Source organism: Silurus meridionalis, chromosome 20, assembly GCF_014805685.1.
Source record: "Silurus meridionalis isolate SWU-2019-XX chromosome 20, ASM1480568v1, whole genome shotgun sequence".
NCBI lineage: Eukaryota > Metazoa > Chordata > Actinopteri > Siluriformes > Siluridae > Silurus > Silurus meridionalis.
The window spans coordinates 5,802,863-5,823,696 of NC_060903.1; the positions used below are offsets into that span (position 1 = coordinate 5,802,863).

General features: G+C 36.9%; 1 protein-coding gene across 2 annotated transcripts; it reads left to right on the forward strand.

Moving 5' to 3' along the window:
- Positions 1-55: 55 nt before the first annotated feature.
- Positions 56-19,794, forward strand: LOC124403449 (interleukin-31 receptor subunit alpha). Of its 2 annotated transcripts, none has more exons than XM_046877205.1 (15): positions 56-337; positions 493-648; positions 1,627-1,741; positions 3,310-3,476; positions 3,775-3,926; positions 5,651-5,816; positions 5,900-5,982; positions 9,660-9,882; positions 12,144-12,332; positions 13,785-13,886; positions 14,667-14,810; positions 15,355-15,483; positions 15,591-15,678; positions 17,625-17,706; positions 18,122-19,794. In XM_046877205.1, the coding sequence occupies exons 2-15, from the start codon at positions 576-578 to the stop codon at positions 19,142-19,144; spliced, it is 2,736 nt and encodes a 911-aa protein (XP_046733161.1). In that variant the 5' UTR covers positions 56-337; positions 493-575; the 3' UTR covers positions 19,145-19,794. The 2 variants fall into 2 exon arrangements, with proteins under 2 accessions (XP_046733161.1, XP_046733162.1); XM_046877206.1 differs by having other exon boundaries at positions 13,788-13,886.
- Positions 19,795-20,834: the final 1,040 nt, after the last annotated feature.

Below are 20,834 nucleotides of genomic sequence, written 5' to 3' on the forward strand. Positions count from 1 at the left end.
TAGATAAGAACATGCATCAAGCACTAAACACACAGCCCTTATAATGATGCTATGATCCCTATTTACTTCTGCAGCACTCACTTTTTAGCGCGTGAACAGAGTGCCGCTCCATATGATGTCATGTTTTGATATGCTAATGAGAGCTACGTAATTAACACGCATGCCAGGCGTGTGTGATAGAGCGTGTGAGCAGGCGTTAAACGTTTCGGAGAATATTGTTATACTGGATGAGAAGCAGAAGCGTGGGGATTCTGGCTGATCTCCGAGCAACACGAGGATTTCAGCTCCACCTGCCCCCTAACCTGTGGCGTGTCCGGGAAGATTACATGGTTTCAGAGTAAATAAATAAGTCTTCAGGTTTAAACGTGTCTCATGCGTGCAAAGATATGCCTAGTTCTGCAAATGTGTCAAGACACCTCTTGCAATGTGTGGGTTTTGAAGAAAAACCTGGAACTAAACCCTTTTTATTATTATTATTTTATTTTTTTACAGTTTTGGAAGCACAAAAGGAGGAAGAAGAAGAGGAGGAGGAGGAGGAGGAGAGAGAGACACACAGATAGACACCCAGAGGTGGAATGGAGGTGAAGAAGCACACCTGTGAGACACTTTTTTCCTGGATATACAGAATCTCCATGCTTTTGTTTACAGGTAAGCAAATGCAAAGTAATCTGAATTGTTAAAAAAATATATAGAAAAACATGTTTTCTTCTGAGCTTCTGTGGGTTATAATTAACAGGTCGAAATTTATAATAAATGAAGAAACCATATATTTTGTAACAGCTTTCCAGAACCTAACAAAGAAAAAAAACCCTGAGTTTTATATAAGAATGTGAAAGTCAAAACAAGGATCGAGTTCAGATTGATCTACTTAGAGTCCAAAATTGTAGCGTATAAAAATTCTGTCTACAAATAATAATAATAAAAAAACATTGAGAACATCTGTCCTAAAGAACCTTCTGCATCTTTGGCAGTTAATACTGTATTTTATAGAAGGATTTTTATTTCTAACTAACAATCTACCACCGGACCTTACGACAGTATTTCCTTTTCTAAGTAAAACTAAACATAAAATATGTCAGAATTCAAGAGAACCCTTGAGGAACTGCTTTTCTAAAAAGACTCAATGTCTTCAGGAAACCAGGTCTAGAATATATCAAGCTTCTGTGTAGAGATTATGTAGTTAATGTGTCCATTATAAATATCTTGTGTACTCAAAGATATTTGGATAAAAAATACATATGTTTTTGTAGCTTAGAAAACTTCAGATCAACTTTATTGCTAAGTATTATGGATTGCATGTACAACGAATGTGTTATGCTGTCCAAAATAGGAACAATACTATGAAAACTAGGGGGAAAAAACACTTTATTTGGCATGTCGAATGTTGTTGATGTGCAATTGTGCGCGTAGCTGTTTGTACACCAAAATAAATGATAGAAATGATGCTTGAAATGATAAAAAAAGACCCTCTTTATTGAGGGTCACAACCTTATGGTTGATATGTTAAAATAACATATCGAATCATATAATTTGGACTTGATGTGTAGTGGATGTACATGTGATTTGCCTAGAAATTCCCAGTGTATGCATTTTCTTCTTCTTCTTCTTCTTCTTCTTCTTCTTCAGTCTCCTCTTCTGAGCCTAAAATTACAGGATGTGAACTCCTGGAGCATGAAAACCTCACCTGCTACTGGACTGCACACAGTTCGGGAAACACCAGTTACATGATGCGGGTTAACACGTAAGATTCCATGTTTTTTCTCTATTAATGATATGATTATCTCTCAAATTTTTGGACATTTTGTGACTTTTAGACATGTGCCAAATCGAACATGCGGATCACGAATACGGATGATCTGCTGTGGCAACCCCTAATGGGAGAAGCCGAAAGAAAGAAAGAAAGAAAGAAAGAAATGTTCATACAAAACTGCAAAGTCGGCTCCAAAGCACAGAGAGCCTGCTGGTTTCGGTTTAAGACTGCTCTGTGCCAAACGTACACTTTGTTCAACCTAATTTGGCCCATGTGATATAAAGAAATTAAAATCTGGTTCGCCAGCATCCTGAGACAGGGAAAAGTCATGTTCAGTATCTGCCTTGAAGGAGTGTCTATAAGGTCCTTTAAGCGTTTGATAAGGATGTCACATGGAACACTGTTGTTTTGTTTCACGGCAAATAGAAATTTTACTTATTTGAGGTTATTTGGGAACACATTATAGTTCAAATGAAATCCATGAATTGATATTTTCATGCAGACCAAGATCTTGTATCTTATTATCAAATAATTGTAATGGACAGCTGCATAAAGTGTGCCAAGTAAATACGCAAAACATTTTTTTTTTAGTGTTCTGCAGTGTTTTATTCTTCTTATAGAATTAGCAGTTTTCCATTATTCTATAAAATGATATGATTTTACAATAACATATTTATAGTTACTTTTAATATTGGGGAATGTCAGAAAACATCAACTCACAGCTTTACCTCTGTACAAGTCATGCAGATTCTTACCATGCAAAATGCAAAATAACCACACTAAAAAAGAAAACCCCCCCATTTCAACAATTACAGACAGTATAAATCATTATAAAAGTTTTATTATAGAAACGAAAAATCTTCATCTATAGAGAAATATTAATATAAATGGTTTTATCCGCAAACATTCGCAGAACTGCTGATATGTACGGAATAACACCTAGACAGACTATGCAGCATAGCGTGGTGTGTTATTTTACTTCTTTTACAGCAATTTGCCAACGATTGCAATGTTCCATTTATTTAATTTATTATAAAGTTAAATAGTTTATTTAGATGTAATGAAGTGGAACATTCGAGAGACAAGTTGGTTCCTGTTCTGATTCTTGTTATAGCCATGAAAAACAGTCCTTCCCGTATCAGCCTCTGCAATTTTTCTCTGTCTTTGTTTGAATTGCATTTTCTTAGTGACATTTTTGTAAAACACTGAAAAACTACATACACTACTCCAAAAAAACACCATCACATAACAAATCACATTTTTTAAAATAAATTTATTATTCATCTTTGATTATGTGAAGCATCAGCCATAGAGGTCCCTGTGTATGAGCTGTTACTATGAAAAACAATAATGTATTAGAATAAACACATTATTAATAGCATACTTGCCATGCCAGGTTGTTATAAAAAATAATAGAGTAATAAATTGATCAGTGCTGAGGTATAAACAGGGCCAGATACAGCACTCATCTTCTGCAGAGTGTATAAACGAATAAAGAGCATTACATAATTAAGTTGCGCTTGTTTTTTTGTTTTTTTTGTACGTTTTGTTTATTTCAGGACCAATTGTGTGCAGCATATCTCTACGGCTTCTTGTAACACCACATACACGCAGTGCTTTGTGAAAATCGGATCAGTGTCTCATTGCTTCTGTGTGGACGTGCTTGTGTTCACTTCCTCCATATCCACCAGATATCCACCTTACTGCTTCAACGGGATTAATGAAGGTAATCCTGCACTTATTTTCTGAACTTTGATCTTAACTTTAGGTATGGTTTCTAGTATTTTGTCATTTACTGCCTTTTACTCATCATTTTTTATTCAGCCCACTGTGTCTGACACATCATTCATCAGAACGACCTTAACCTCGCACCCACCCACAATCTATATGCGTTTTTTTGTAACTTTATGAATAATCAAGCCAGTCTTCTTTCACCCCTTGACATAATCAATTGCAGATTTTCCATGATGTGTATCGTCACACTAGGAAAGGGGATTTAACTTATCACTTTTTTTTTTGCACAGTTAAACTGTACCCACCGCAAATCACAACGCTTGCCACGCTGCCAGGAAATGCCAGTTGTCTGAAGTTGGAGTGGAAAGAGCCACGATCTGAATATGTGCCATCCGAGAAAAAACATCGTGTCCTACAGATAGAGTACCACACTCCACAGCAGGTAAGAACAGGCACCTGGTGTTTGTTCAATAGGGGAAAAAAATGGATATGAATTTGCAAACGATGTCAACACTTGTGTGTCATGTTCAAAGCCATACGTATTCCGATTCATGTCATGTGCTTCAGGTGGAATTCTGGGTGGCGTGTTCATGTGCAAACAGTTCACACCTTTAATTTTGCCAAGTTTTTTGCCTAAAAAAATAGCACATTGGCGGTGACGCGATCGCGTAGATCAGATCGCTTTTTTAATTGCCAACTGCCAATCAAGAGACAATAAAAATTACAGTTTAGAATAAATAAAACCTAAATACATCATAGCAGTTAAATATATTGCCAACTCTAATAAACAAAATCCGATTCCAGTCACAGAAAAGTTGGCCTTCACACAAAAAGCTTTTGTCTCTGTTGTTTAACACAGAATAAAAAAATCATCCCCAGGCTTTTATATATGGCTGATTGCATAATTTATTTATGCATTTATTTTCAGTAGCTGCTTTACCCTGGTCTAAATCCGTAACCTATTTTGGAATGACTGGACAAAACACCCAGGATGGGACACATTGTATAATCACACATTTATTCACATCTTTTAAAAAAATACAAAAAATATATTTACACCAGTTCACCAACTGCCATGTTTTAAAGGTTGGAGAAAACCTGAGAACATCGAAAAAACTCAACAAAGACATGAGGAGAACATACGCAGACACTCCACACACACTGGGTCAAATCCGTGAGGCAGAAATGTATTCATAATGTCAATTATATTTGAGTATGGTATTTAATGCTGCACGTGAATGGTTTGGTTGTCATTGTGATGTATCCAGGTTCAGAAAATTTCATTGATCATTTTGTTATTGCACAAAAAAGACTTAAAAATCCAATTTAAACCACAAACATATGCGTCTGTATTTAATTGGTCGTGCACATTTTCAGTACTAGTTCCTCATTTTTGCACTTAACTCTGTAACTCTGTTGCAAAATGCTGCAAAAGCTTGCAATGAACATCATATAAAGAACACAATCTGACCAACCATGTTGCAAAACTAGCACTTGCTGAAATATAACATGGTTCGAATATCTTCTGTAATGCAATGTTCATGGTATTGGTGATGGTAGAAATGCAAACTTGTAGTTCTTCTTCATTAAAGTTTTAATAATGTAAGGTGTATTGAACTACCAATCCCAGCACAAGTAAGATTTTTAAGTACACACTGTTAGAATCATCACTCACAGATTGCTGGTGTTAGTCATATAGGAGGGGATGTGTCTGGTGTTTTGCGGTTTTATTGCATAAGTTTCTTGGCAGTGTTACATTAAAATCTTTTTGACAAACAAAAAAGTATTAAATACAACTTACAGGATTAATACAAATGTCGAGAACTTAAAACCCAAGAACACTAGCATAACTCTTTTCAGGGTCATATTTAATTCTAGCTTGAGGCACAATATTTAATATAATCTGTCATGCAAGCTATAGATAATTTGGTTGTCTGAATTTAAAAGTCTAAGTTAAAACATCTCGGTGCACCTGTCCATCCCAAAAGTCACTAACCAATAAAAATTAGCACATAATTAATCTTGCTGGTTTAATTCCTATAGGTAAAACACCCAGAGTTGTTCCCTTATCTTATAATGCCTACTATCAAAATATAAATGTATAAATAGAAAACATCACCCCATGTGCTTTTATGAGTCTCAACTTTTTTTTGCCTTATATTTTAGGCCAACTTTCCTAAAGTGAACACAGTCCTTCATGACTGGCAGATGGACTTGTGTGGCTTATATCCAGGAACGAAGCACTTTGTAAGGGTTCGCGCTCAGGACTTGAGAGCAGCGAATCACTGGAGTTCCTGGAGTGGTTTTGCAGAGGCCACCACAGCAGAGGCTGGTGAGGGGGATGCAAAGATGTGTGATAGAGGTGTTTGATAGAGCTAGAGAAAGAGAGTGATGTGTATGTTTTGTGTCTCTTAGCCCCAGTGGCCACTCCAGAGCTTTGGAGACATATCCAGCCAGGAGACAGGAGCAGACAGAGACGTATCACCTTGCTCTGGAAGGTATACTCATATTGTAATCACTGCACTTTTTGAATATAGGCACGTTTATCTGCCATTTCTCAGTACACTACATTCTCCTATTTGAAAATCTGTATGCTGCGTTTTTCATTTCTATAGTAATCACAGTAGGAAATTGGAATATTGCTGAAGCCATATCGATCCAAACACAGGAAGGAATTGTATAAAGGATTATAATTGTATGCAGGAATTATGGCAAATCCAGGAGGATGGAAAGGTTGTTTTGATAAGGCAGAATGTAGAAAGGATATAGTATACAGTCAACCCCTATTATTCGCGGCTCAGAAGATTCGCTGGTTCTCATTTGGAACCAAACTAACAGCAAGTTGCAGATTATCTTAAAATTCGCAGGAATCTGCAACGGGACCGAATATTCTGGTCAGGAATAACATTTGAAACGATGTTTTCACTAACAAATTTCTTTAAAAAAATATGTAAAACACATTATTATATTATTATTGTATTAAAGTGAAAATGTCTAGATCAGGGGTCACCAACATGGTGCCCGCAAGACCACACGAGTCGCCCGCGGATCTTTTCTAAAAATAGCTCACCATAGCGCCACTTACCAGTGAGCTCCATCAAATTTTTTTGTTGCTATTCTTTTTTAAATCTGTCTCCGGAAACCGGAGTATGGTTAAACACCTTGTCTTTATTTAGTCTGAACATATACAAGGCAGAGGCTTGAGGAGAAGTGCGAACCGGAGAGCGGGTAGAATCCATAATGCGGGTAGTCCAGGGATCATCGCCAATGTGAACCGTTAAAGGCAAACCTATCTTGAGCGCTTCCTCCAAAGCGTTAGAGTCAGGAGCATGGAAGTATGTTGAATACCATACTATAATATTCAAAACCATCCTAAATGGCACCAAAAAAAACCACGATCACAGAAATTACATTTTTCTTCATTTTGATGTTTGTTGTGAATAATTGAGGACTAAAGGACCTTCATCTGTGTCTACACCAGGGGTGCCCAATACGTCGATCGCGATCTACCGGTACAAAGGTAGTGTGGGTAGAACGCATGGAATTAAAAAATTTATATTTATTTATGCATTTTTATAGTAGGTAAATAATTTCGACTTGGTAATTTTATAAGTAGCTCGCATGCTGAAAAAGTGTGTGCACTCCTGGTCTGCACGTTTCTTGGCATTGCACTGCTGCCACATGATTGTCTGATTAGATAACTGCATTAATGTAGTGGATGGCGAGTATGTAATCTCGTTCTAAACTATTTAGTTTTCGATAGGAATGTCAGCATACTGTATATAAAGTTATTTCAAATTAGGAATTTATTTTCTAGGAGATTAAGAATTAAATGTGAACGTGAACATCTGATGAATTTTCCAATTTCTTTTTTATATTCTTTGTGGCCAAATAGCTTCCTTAGGTGTCATTTAATAAGCATGGCAAGCGTCTTCCTTTTTTAAGTGTTATTTTTGACTTCCTGTGCATGTTGATAGTTTGGAAACTTGTAAACCACTTCCGTCACTCGAAACCACTTTGGCATATTGCATCTTGATGGGGCAGTAAATAAATTGAGGGTGGCAAATGTGCTGTGAAATCGTAACTTAGTTGTGCATTGATTGTATCTTGACATGAAGCAGTTGGATTAAATGTATAAATTTATTAGCACTTGGATTACATTTACAGTATAGTGAAAATGGCACACCATCACGGACAACACATGCCTCGAAAACATCACATTGTGTAACGTCTGTAACTCAAAGATAGCCACAGAGCTCATCCTTCTAATGTTTCTTTGCTACTTATTTTAAACTATCCCCTCTTGCTAACCAGTATAATGAACACTGTAAATAAGATTGCTGATTATTTCATTTAGGATCTAATTACCTGTGCAGTTGACTCATCTCTTTAGTGCCTCCCATGATTAATAACACCTTGTTTTTTTTAATGAGGCTGGGTGCAGAGTTGTATTTCGTTAATCTATGTTAATAATTGGCATCATTATTGCTCAGTCAGTTTCTGAAGAAAACACAAGCATGAGGTTAAACATCAGGAAATGGGCCCCACTTAGGGTAGCGGTTTATGTGGGGTAGAGAAGCTTTCTTTTTTGTAAGCATTTAAAAAAACTCAAAAGCCAGCAAATTAGATTGGTTTATACATTATATGATTATTATTATATGACAAGATATGAATTATTATACAAGTAGGAATTCTGGCTAGATTTAATAAATATATGCAGTAATGTAAAATATTAAGTTCATGCTTACCATTGCTTTATAAAAACTACATCTCTTCCCTTTTTCTTTTAGTTTCCTTTCCTTTTTTTATGCATGGTGTAAATTCGTAAATTCAGGGTGTGGGTTAGGGAAAAAGAAACAAGCTTAATAAATTGATTGGCCAAGTAAGATTTAGCTTTTGTCTTTGACAGAGTATTTGACTTTGATGGATCCAAAAGACTGAAATGTAAGACAAATATATAGTTGTTTTTTTTGTTTTTTACGTGACCGTCGTATCTCCGAAAATTAATTAGTCGATACGTCATACGTCGGGGTCTGACTGCAATTAGAAATCTTGCAAATTTTAAGAAAACCTACATATTTAATGCTTTTGACCTGTTTACAGTTACATTAACAAGTTAGTCCCTGTTATAACTTTATAGCAATCTTAAGCAAATTTGCCAGTGTGTCTTTTTCATTCTCTCTTTTGAAGCTAATAAGACTCAAAAAAGCATTTTGTTACATGAAACCAAGCCTGGAAGCTTGTAACGTATCAGGAAACTTACTGACAGCTACAAAGTGCTGTCTTTGGACTCCTTCCAATAAAGCTAATGAAACATTACCAAATCACCAAATCAAATCAGCATACATTTTCTTTTTTAACTAACAAAAACCCATTTATAATTAGCCTTAGATTATGTGGAGTGTCATTAGGTACTGTGACTAAACTGTTACTAAAAGAAGAGACAAAAACAGAGGGCATTAGTATACACTGTCTTGTATGACTTTATAAATATGTTTCTGTCAGAGTATTGCTGTTGTAGGAAATGAGTCAACACTTTCTGAGATTTAATCATCCTGTGGTAAAAATATAGAAATAGCGAATAGAAATGTATACAGTATGCACCAAATTTTGGATCTAATCATTGTACTTTGTTTGTATTGGGACATCTCTGATTTAACCTTAAAAATAAATTTTGCAGTGAAAGTCTATGAACTATGTAGACACCAGGTTGAGTGCGGTCCTGGATTTAATCATGCTCTGAGGTGATTAGGTCTTTTAAAGATTTTTTTTTTTGTCAATACACACAAACAGTATATGTTCACAGCCGCCTTTTTAGATTGGATTAGATTAGATTAGACTTGATTAGATTTAACTTTGTCATTGTGCAGAGTACAAGTACAGGGCCAATGAAATGCAGTTCAAGTTCAAGTTTATTTAGTACCAAAGTGCTTTTCACAATGGACATTGTCTCAAGCAGCTTTACAGAATTAAAGCGAATTATGTGTATATATCCCGTTGCATTTTTAGTCTAAGAGCTTTGAACTAAAGGGGTTTCAGTGTGGCTGAAACTGGCCACAAATGAGTCGTTTTGGTTTCTGTGACTTAGAAATGCTTGTATAAATGTAAGCGGTCCAACAACAGAGTGCTTTTCAGTAAAGTTTATCACTGACAGCTAACTGCTCTTCTGTCTTAGCCTCTCCTGTGGCCACACACTAATGGCATGATCGTGCGCTATGCCGCAGCTTGCTGGAATGAGCCGGACTCATCCTACTGGGACTGCGGACATCTGGAATCTTACAGCACTTTTTGCGTCCTTTCTGTCTCCACTCACGCATGTAACTGCAACTTGACTGCTTTTAACTCAGCTGGAAAGTCACCATCAGCTCACATATACATACCTGGAGACAGGGATGCAGGTGAGATATAGTCATGGTCTCAATCTCATGATAGTTAGTGCACATTAAAAGTGTGTATGTGAACTCAGAGTTACATTATAAAGGTTGTGCTTTTTAATAATGAATAAAATGATTAGATTCCAAATGGTGGACGTTTGTTTCAAATACAGGGTGTCTGTGGGACGCAAATTGAAATTTTTTTATAGGTCTTAAAACTGCATAAATATAGATTTATGGCATTTTGGCTGACTTACAATGTATACTTTATACAATTGATTTATTTATATAACTGACAGTTGAGGGTTAGTGGCCTTGGGTCCAGCATTGGCAGTTTGGTGGTGCTAGGATTTGAGCTCATGACCTTCGATCAGCATGTCCTAAACGCTGTTCTGGCACTTCCCATGGGCTAAAATGTTATGCTTCGGAGAGGTTATTTACCAAACATCAGGTTGCACAAACATTATTGTGACTTGGTCGCTCATGTGGCACAAATCAAATGGTATTGTTCTCATTCTCAGTCAATATGAGTATATTTACATGTAACCCAGAATGTCTGGAGAAGAGCACATACTTATGCTGGCTGCAATTATGCTTGTTACAAATCTGAACAATGGGCATCAATGTAGTGGAAACAGATATGCAAAGCAAAAGAGTTTTTATTAGCAACATTTGCATATTAGTTTACACAGATATGCTGACATTGTCTTCAGCCAAAGCCCCAAGAGAACATTCTCGTACATCCTAATCATCAACAGAAGCAACATCTGATGTTTCTAATTTCATTTTTGACTTCTTTTTGTGATTGGATGCCAGCAACCAAAGCAGAAGTAGTTTGGATTTCAAGAATGTTGAGCAACCATTTTCCGTACAGATCCAACAATGGAAACAATGATGCATTTTTAAACAATGTTCCCAGATTTTGATTGAGGGCAGATGTTTCCATAAGCAAAGGATGAGACATTATTTATCAATAATCTTTTTTGCTGCATTTCCAAGTGTAATCAGAAATGAAAAATTGGTGCTATTGCTTTAGTTGACTTGTGAGTGGCAGTGGCTCTAAGGGATATTTCCTGAAGCACGTTCATTTTCATTTAATGCGGTCAGCTTTACTGGACAGACCCAGTGTAAACTGTAGGTTTCTAGACCTTATTAAGCAGAAATATATAGAACTTTATAGTGCAATTTAAAATCAGACTTTCTGCTTGGAAAGAGAAGATGTGTTTAACACAAATAGTATAATTAAGCAACATTGCACACATAAGAGAACATCAAAACTGTAAGTGCGATTGCTTTTATAGTACAATACAAAGTAAACATCGAGTAACTGACCATTCAAATACAATATGACCAAGCATTTTGTTTATTTGTGCTCTGAAGATAAAAATATTTCCCAAAAACACAGCTGATACAGCTTTGCATATTGGCATGCCAACACACTGTCACACTAACAGCCTGTAGTACGTGCAGTAGCAATGTTTGTGCAAATTTATTTTACTAGAATTTGAATTATTTTAGTGAATACGAGCAGTTTATACATTAAAGTGTACATTGCTATATCAGAACTCTCTAAATGCTGCTTGTCAAATGGGATCAATGGACTTGAAATATGGAAATATTATTACAGTAGTTTTTGTATTTGGACAAAAACATCCTTGCTATTAATGCTTTAGTCATTTGTTTCTGCAAAGTCGGTCATAAATCACATTTAAAATGTCACTGATAAATCTTTGAGGATGGGGATCCTTGCAGACACCCTCTAAAAAGAAATTCAGCATTTCTACCTAAAAATTATATAATAATAATAATAATAATAATAATAATAATAATAATAATAATAATAATAATGTTGCAAAATGATTCTGTTCATCTAAACTTCTATGTCTTTCATGTCTTTTCAACCACTCATCTGTCTGTTCTGTCTATTCATCAAAGCTTTTGTGTCTTTTATGTCTACTCTTCCGAGCTTTACATTGAAATTCCGATGAATTCAGTTTAAAGTAACCTTCGATTGTTTAGATGCTTCATTTGACTAGGCCAAAACAAACAAGTCATTTCATATCTGCATAAAAGTTGGTCTAACTTGTGGGTATAATTTTAAACCTTGACAACATGAGCACTCAAAAAGAAATCAAAAAAAGCCTAGAGAGATGTAACTTTGAGATATTGTTAGGTGGTGACTCATAAAACTGGTAATACAAAGTTGACATGAATCATTGAACTATTGAATGAGTAACTATGCCATGTTATGATAGAACATGATAAATACAATATCTTTAAAATAGAGCTTCAACCCCCTGAAAGCATCAGTGTCAATTCTTTGGATGACTTCCAGTTGAAAGTGGAATGGACAGCAACAGTGAGACAATCAGATTCCAGCTTTGTGGTTGAGTGGTTTCCAATACCAAACAACACAGTGGCTGGTTTGCACTGGAAAATCCTAAACAGCACTGAAAAAAGCTTCATAATTACAGGTGTGTATTACAGTAAATAAATTCAATTCTAAATACTTACTGAGCAAAAGTTTTAGGCAGTTGTGCAAAAAGTATTAATAGTTTCTTTTTATCAATTAACAAAATGCAAAGTAAAGGAACAGAAGAGAAATACAAATCAATATTTGGTGTGACCGCCCTTTGCCTACAATACAGCATCAATTCTTTTAGTACACTTGCACTTCTAAATTACAGTTTTTTAAAAAATCTGGAAAATAGGTCGTTCCAAACATCTTCCAAAACTAACCAAAGACCTTCTGTGGTTGTAGGCTACCTCAAATCCTTCTGTCTCTTCATGTAATCCCAGACAGACTTGTCTGATGTTAAGAGCAGGATCTGAGTGAGCCAAAACTATTACTTTCAGGACTGCTTGTTGTTTTCTATGCTGAAGATAGTTCTTAATCACATTGGCTGCATGTTTGGGGTTGTTGTTCTGCTGCAGAATAAATTTAGGGCTAATCAGACACCACCCTGATGGTACTGCATGATAGATAAGTATCTGCCTGTATTTCTCAGCATTGAGGACACCATTAATCCTGAACAAATCACCAAATGCAACCCCAAACCAGCAGGAAACCTCCACCATGCTTCACTGTTGCCTGCAGACATTCATTATTGCACCTAGTTCACATAGTTAAGTCATTTAGCCTTGTTTCCATGTTGGAGGTATGGCTTTTCGGCCGCAGTTTCTCCTTGAAGACCACCTCTGGCCAGACTTCTCCAGACAGTAGACTGATGTAACAGAGTCCCATTGGTTTCTGCTAGGTCTTTGCTAGTGGCACTGCTGGACATATTCTGGTGTTGAAGGGAAGTAAGTAAGTGTGTCTTTCATAGACTATACTGTATGAAGATTCCTAGGCCGACTACTGTGTCTACAGCCCTCAGCATTGCCTATTTCTGTGTGCTTCTTCAAAATAGATTGAACAGCAGATCTTGAAATATCAGTCTGCGTTAAAATCTTTGACTTGCTGATGCAGTATTTCTAGCTTGTGTCATGTTGCTGTGCTCAGTCTTGCAATGGTGTATGACCTGTGACATGTAGCACAGTTTGGCTGTTCCTCAGCCAGTTTTAAGCCAGTTTCTGTTTTAGTTAATGACTGTGTTTCAATCTACATACCTGCTGCTATAATATTGGTTAATCTCTTACCTGACGTTGATCCTACAGAATGCCTGACTTTTGTGTAAGTGGACAATTTGTGGAAAAGTAAGAATTAAAAGCCAAAGCGTGGTCACACCAAATACTAATAAATTCAATTTCTCTTCTTTTCATTTACTTTCCAAGTCATTAATTGTTAAACATAACAATAATACTATTATTTAGAATCATTCTCACTTTACAGCATTTTATCACAACTGTCTTGCACAATACTTTATTTTTTATTGTTTAACTGAAATGTTTCTGGGTCACTATTTGTATGTGTGCGTGTGTTTTAGAAGGAGTGTATCCCAAGATCCCATATAATGTTTCTGTTCGGATTCTTCAAAAGAACACTGCTGGAGCTGCAAGGTTTGCCATTGCCTTCACCAGACAAGGAGGTTTGTATTAGAGTTGCACAAAACTTACACAAGAAAGGATATATGAGGTTAAGCAAGCGTTTGAGAGTTGAAAGGGAACCAAAATGTGTGAAATGACTTTCATTATTTGTGACTCATCATGCTGTATCTTATACTGAATAACTCTGACATTAATTTAATGTTAACATGCACGTTTTTAATGACTCTATAATCACTCATTGTTATGAAGCAATATCTAATTACTCTGTGTTAAATAGATTTCTACATAGCCATGATTCATTATGGCTATGATGCAACATGCTGTGTGTGTGTGTGTGTGTGTGTGTGTGTGTGTGTGTGTGTGTGTGTGTGTGTGTGTGTGTGTGTGTGTGTGTGTGTGTGTGTTTGGTAATGATCAGGATCAAGAGAGAAGCAATACTAATACTTCACTAATTCAGAAGTAATACTATAAAAAAAAAATTACTAAAAGTCAAACAAACTGCAAAACTTAATTTAAAGGAGATTTAAGATTATATTAAAGGGCTGTTCCCATCTATATTGTAATTTTGATATCAACACCTTACTTAAAACTTAAGTTTTACATTTTTTGTAGTAATTGAAAATCTGTTTTTTATGACACTTGATGGCTTTGTGCCTAATTTGGTAAAGATTTTTAAATGTAATGCTTTCCAAAAAAAAACAAAAAAAAACAAACACACATTTCCCACCATAACAAGCCAAAAAGTAGAGTACCTTCACTTTTTTCACTTCGACCACTGGTTTCTGTTTCCCAACTGCCAAATGTAAATTACTGTTTCACAGCGCCCTCTGCTGGTCCAAAGCTGGACGTGCTACAAACCTCAAGTAATGATGTGACTCTGAATTGGAAGCCTGTTGCTCTGGAGAAACTGTGTGGATTTATTCAAAACTACACTGTCATATATAAATACAACGGTAAAATAAAAGGCAAGTATTTCTTTTATTATTTTTTATGCTTATATGGTGTTATAAATTATATTCCCTATGCAGAGATGAGGCCAAATTCCAGTTGAATTTATACTGTCTGTAGAAGAGAAGAGAATAGGAATTTTATATCTCACATATACATTACAGCACAGTGAAATTCTTTCTACACATATTGCAGTTTGTTAGAAAGCTGGGGTCAGGTTTAAGGGACTATGAGTGGCAGCTTGGCGATACTGGGGCGACCCCTGACCTTTTGCTCAATAACCCTAAGGCTTAACCCCTAAGCTTCCACTTCGGTAAATCTCTTGTCTAAATCATTTTAACTTTAGCATTTTGGCGTCTTTAGGACTCTGCATTCACAATCAGTAAGCTTCAATTGTTAAGTTTGGAGTTTTTATCAGAAATCATAGAAAATGTAGAGAGACTGGCAATAGTTTTGAGATTCCTGGTAGTGGATTTGAGTCTGACTTATTCAAACTCTAACCTTTAATATTAATATTAGTGTAAATTAATATAACCTTAATAGTCTTACATTGTTGTGCAGCTCAAGTGCTTAGTGGTGACGTCGAGCAGTTCTCTATGAAAGGTCTGTCTCCTGGACAGTATAGCATGTGTGTGAAGGCCCATACACTGGCAGGAAGCGCTGAGAGTCTATGGGTCAATGTGACTGTAGGTATGTTGTGAATTTAATTAATTAATATATATTATCTCTCAGTGTTGACTTGTTTATTGTCATTACACAGTCCAATTGAGATTATTTCTGTGTGTGTGTTTGTACAGGTAGTTTTCACGTACCAGTGATGGCTATAGTGTTGTGTGCTATTGGGAGTTTGTTGGCTTTAGTCATTTTGCTCAGCCAGGCTGAAAGGTAAATCAGCTACTTCACACTGCTTGGTGATTATATAAATATAAATGCACACCAGTTGTACATTTGGTTATATATTCAGGTTGATGCAGACATTTTTCAACCCAGATTTTGCTTTCCATTCCTATTTAAATCCCAAAAAAAAAAAAAATAAATAAATAAATAAATAAATAAATAAATAAATATATATATATATATATATATATATATATATATATATATATATATATATATATATATATATATACAGGAGTGCAAATTATTAGGCAAGTTGTATTTTTGAGGATTAATTTTATTTGAGGATTTAATTTGAACAACAACCATGTTCTCAATGAACACAAAAAACTCATTAATATCAAAGCTGAATATTTTTGGAAGTAGTTTTTAGTTTTAGCTATTTTAGGGGGATATCTGTGTGTGCAGGTGACTATTACTGTGCATAATTATTAGGCAACTTAACAAAAAACAAATTCATACCCATTTCAATTATTTATTTTTACCAGTGAAACCAATATAACATCTCAACATTCACAAATATACATTTCTGACATTCAAAACCAAACAAAACAAATCAGTGACCAATATAGCCACCTTTCTTTGCAAGGACACTCAAAAGCCTGCCATCCATGGATTCTGTCAGTGTTTTGATCTGTTCACCATCAACATTGCGTGCAGCAGCAACCACAGCCTCCCAGACACTGTTCAGAGAGGTGTACTGTTTTCCCTCCTTGTAAATCGCACATTTGATGATGGACCACAGGTTCTCAATGGGGTTCAGATCAGGTGAACAAGGAGGCCATATCATTAGATTTTCTTCTTTTATACCCTTTCTTGCCAGCCACGCTGTGGAGTACTTGGGCGTGTGTGATGGAGCATTGTCCTGCATGAAAATCATGTTTTTCTTGAAGGATGCAGACTTCTTCCTGTACCACTGCTTGAAGAAGGTGTCTTCCAGAAACTGGCAGTAGGACTGGGAGTTCAGCTTGACTCCATCCTCAACCCGAAAAGGCCCCACAAGCTCATCTTTGATGATACCAGCCCAAACCAGTACTCCACCTCCACCTTGCTGGCGTCTGAGTCGGACTGGAGCTCTCTGCCCTTTACCAATCCAGCCACGGGCCCATCCATCTGGCCCATCAAGACTCACTCTCATTTCATCAGTCCATAAAACCTTAGAAAAATCAGTCTTGAGATATTTCTTGGCCCAGTCTTGACGTTTCAGCTTGTGTGTCTTGTTCAGTGGTGGTCGACTTTCTGCCTTTCTTACCTTGGCCATGTCTCTGAGTATTGCACACCTTGTGCTTTTGGGCACTCAGTGATGTTGCAGCTCTGAAATATGGCCAAACTGGTGGCAAGTGGCATCTTGGCAGCTGCACGCTTGACTTTTCTCAGTTCACGGGCAGTTATTTTGCGCCTTGGTTTTTCCACACGCTTCTTGCGACCCTGTCGACTATTTTGAATGAAACGCTTGATTGTTCGATGATCACGCTTCAGAAGCTTGGCTATTTTAAGACTGCTGCATCCCTCTGCAATATATCTCACTATTTTTGACTTTTCTGAGCCTGTCAAGTCCTTCTTTTGACCCATTTTGCCAAAGGAAAGGAAGTTGCCTAATAATTATGCACACCTGATATAGGGTGTTGATGTCATTAGACCACACCCCTTCTCATTACAGAGATGCACATCACCTAATATGCTTAATTGGTAGTAGGCTTTCCAGCCTATACAGCTTGGAGTAAGACAACATGCATAACGAGGATGATGTGGTCAAAATACTCATTTGCCTAATAATTCTGCACTCCCTGTATATATATATATATATATATATATATATATATATATATATATATATATATATATATATATAAAAAGGGTAAAAGGAAATGTGCTGTATTTTACCTTTATTTGTGTTATTAAGTATGTACTTATGTTGTGTTTGGTTTGATTAGGATTCAGCAGTGTCTCTGCCCAATTGTCCCTAACCCATCTAAGAGCAGCCTGTCCACCTGGCATCCTTTATGTCCACATCAGGTAACAAAGTTTCCCAGGTTTTCCCTATGTTTAAATTGACACAGACAATAGAGACATGGTTATGTGTGTAAATTACACAGCCTAGATACAGTCTGTCTACAAGCTCTTATCGAAATTTAAACACAGCTCATGACCACAAGAATGAACAGTAATCCGATGCTGAGAGCAAAATAAATGACTTGTGAATGTGTACAGTTGCACACTTTCAATACATATTGCGTCTCCGAATAATTTTTTTCTCACAGTATCAAGTAATCTTACACAGTAATTGATAAGTAGTTCGATTTTATTACACAAGGACATGAATACTAATTAGCATTAATACCAATGAATAAGAAATTAACATTTAGAAAGTATAGATATATATTTCGACATTAATTCTCTCTCTGTCTCTCACTTACTATCTATCCTGTAGCACAAGCTACCTATTGTGGACTTCAAACCATCTTCCTCTCTCTTTGAGCCTCTCTGCATAGGAGGTGGAATAACAGCTCAGCCTAGTCTTCACCACCATGAGGACCAGAAGTTTAAGGCTTTCAGCGTGCAAACAAGTAAACAAGTTCATAAACAAGTTTTACGAGTTACTGAGCAAACATTGAGTGAACCAAAAGTTGAAGAACTCACCAGTGGTCTAACCACCGACCTCAGCTATCAGAATGCTGTTGTGGAAACTCTACAGTACTGTCACCAATTATCTTCTAGTTGTCCAGAAGTTCCTGACCTTGGGACACCTCCGACAGATTCCGTTTTAAATAACAGCAACATTGTACCAAGCTTAGAGTTCACGTATGAAAGATTAGCATCCTGTTCTGAAACCTATGTCTCCTCTGATGGTCGAGGACTCTCCAAGTCCTGTCTCAGAGCGAACACACCAGACCCGGACAATTTATTCAATAGAACGAGTGCTGTATCCAAATTAAAGGCCTATTGCTACACCCATGTATCTACCAGTTATCTCCCAGATGCTGATCCCTATATTGACTTTAGAACAGTGGCGGAAAATTCCAACAATCTTATCCAAAAAAGTAGCCTTTTTTCAACACAGGAGTCAAGTTGTTACAGCCATGTTTCAGCAAGTTATCTTCCTGTCCCTGAGCCATCCCTGTCTTACACCGATTTTGTGACCATGAACAAGGCTGATTTTCTCAATCAAAGTAGTCATATTCCCCAAAAGAGGACTCACGGTTACATTCACGTTTCTACCAGTTATCTACCACTTTCCTTGACTCATTCTGAAGCAAATGTCACTGACAGTATTCATGAAAACCATTCAGGATTAAAGTCCTGCATCTACAACCATGTACAGATTAGCTATCAAAAATCCTGTCCAGATTTTGAAATAGAGGATGTTTATAGATCTTTGAGTCCTGAAGAATGTTCTCATTCTTTGCAGTTTTCCATACAGAAACAACAAGGTGGTAATGGTGTCACAGCATGAATGTAAAAGAAACACAATATACAAACATAGATTTACATGTGTCATGGTTTGCAAGATGTTGCATGATGGTGTATGAAGCAACTGATTAGTGTGTAGCAGGGGACATTTGACATGAAGCAGTGTATATGTGTGTAGGTCACAACCAGAAATCACACCTCATTTTGGTTATTTTCTAACGCACAAAGTTGAGAATCTAGTCCTGGTTTGCTAGTAGGGCTTTTTCAAGGTTATGCTGCCTTTAGGTGCTTATCAGAAAATGTGAACAAATGCAATTATGAAACTCTGAAATGTTTTTTCCCCCACATGTATCCTTGTCTACCTCAGTGTAACTTTTTCAAATGTACTTGTTACGTTAATATCTCCTGAACTAATTTTTTTTACGACTTCAAATCTTTTTTTTCCTAAATTTTAACATTTATTGTCCCTCCAAGTTGCTGTATGTCATCGCTTCTATTGGAGAGAATATCAACAGTTTTTACCTCACTACAGAACAGAACATAGCATATCAATTTTGTCGTTTACAGTTTTTAGGCTGAAGGAGGAAAAGGAGAGGAGGAAGACGTCTACAGAGACAGCAAGGAAAGGAGAGTGGAGGTTAGAGTTGGTACTTAAAATGTTGGTACTATGACTGGTTAGCTAATATGATTGAGAGGAGAAAGGTAGATATGTTGTGTGTTCAGGGGGCCAAGTGGAAATGGAGTAAGGCCAGGAACATTCAAGGTGGGTTTAAACTGTGCTATCATGGTGTGGATGGAAAGAGAAATGGTGTATGGGTGATCCTGAAGGAATTGTTTAGTAAGAGTGTAGTGGAGGTGAAGAGAGTTTCTGATAGAGTAAAGAACATGAAGCTGGAAGTTAAAGGGGTGATGATAAATGTCATCAGTGCCTATGTTTCACAAGTGGGTTGTGAGATGAAGTAGAAGGAAAAATTCTGGAGTGAGTTAGATGAAGTGGTATAAGGTGAACCTAGGAATGAAAGGTTGGGGCAGACTTTAATGGGCATGTATGTGAAAGGAACAGAGGTGATGAGGAGGTAGTGGGTAGGTATGGCTTTAAGGAGAGGAATGTGGTAAGGCAGATGGTGGTAGATTTTGCTAAAAGGATAAAAATGGCAGTGGTGAACACTTGTTTTAGGAAGAAGGAGGAGCATAGGGTGACGTATAAGAGTGGAGGAAGGTGCACACAGGTGGACTATGTTCTATGTTGGAGATGTAACCTGAAGGAGATTGGAGACTGTAAGGTTTTGGCGGGGGACAGTGTAGCTAGACAGCATCGGATGGTGGTCTGTGGGATGGTTTTGGAGGTGAAGAAGAAGAGGAGGAGAGTGAGGACTGAAAGAAGAAAAAGATGGTGGAAACTGAAGGAGGAAGACTGTAGTGTGAGATTCTGGAAAGAGGACAGACAGGGGCACCGTGGTGGTAAAGAGGTGCTGGATGATTGGGCAACTACTGCAGAAGTAATAAGGGGGACAGCTAGAAAGGTACTTGGTGTGACATCTTGAAATAGAATGAAAGAGAAAGAGAAAGCATATGACAGCGTGCCGAGAGAGGAGTTGTGGTATTGTATGAAGAAGTCAGGTATGTCAGAGAAGTATGTGAGGGTGATTCAGAACTTGTATGAGGACAGTGTGACAGCAGTAAAGTGTAAAGTAGGAAAGCCAGACTGGTTCAAGGTGGAGGTTGGACTGCAT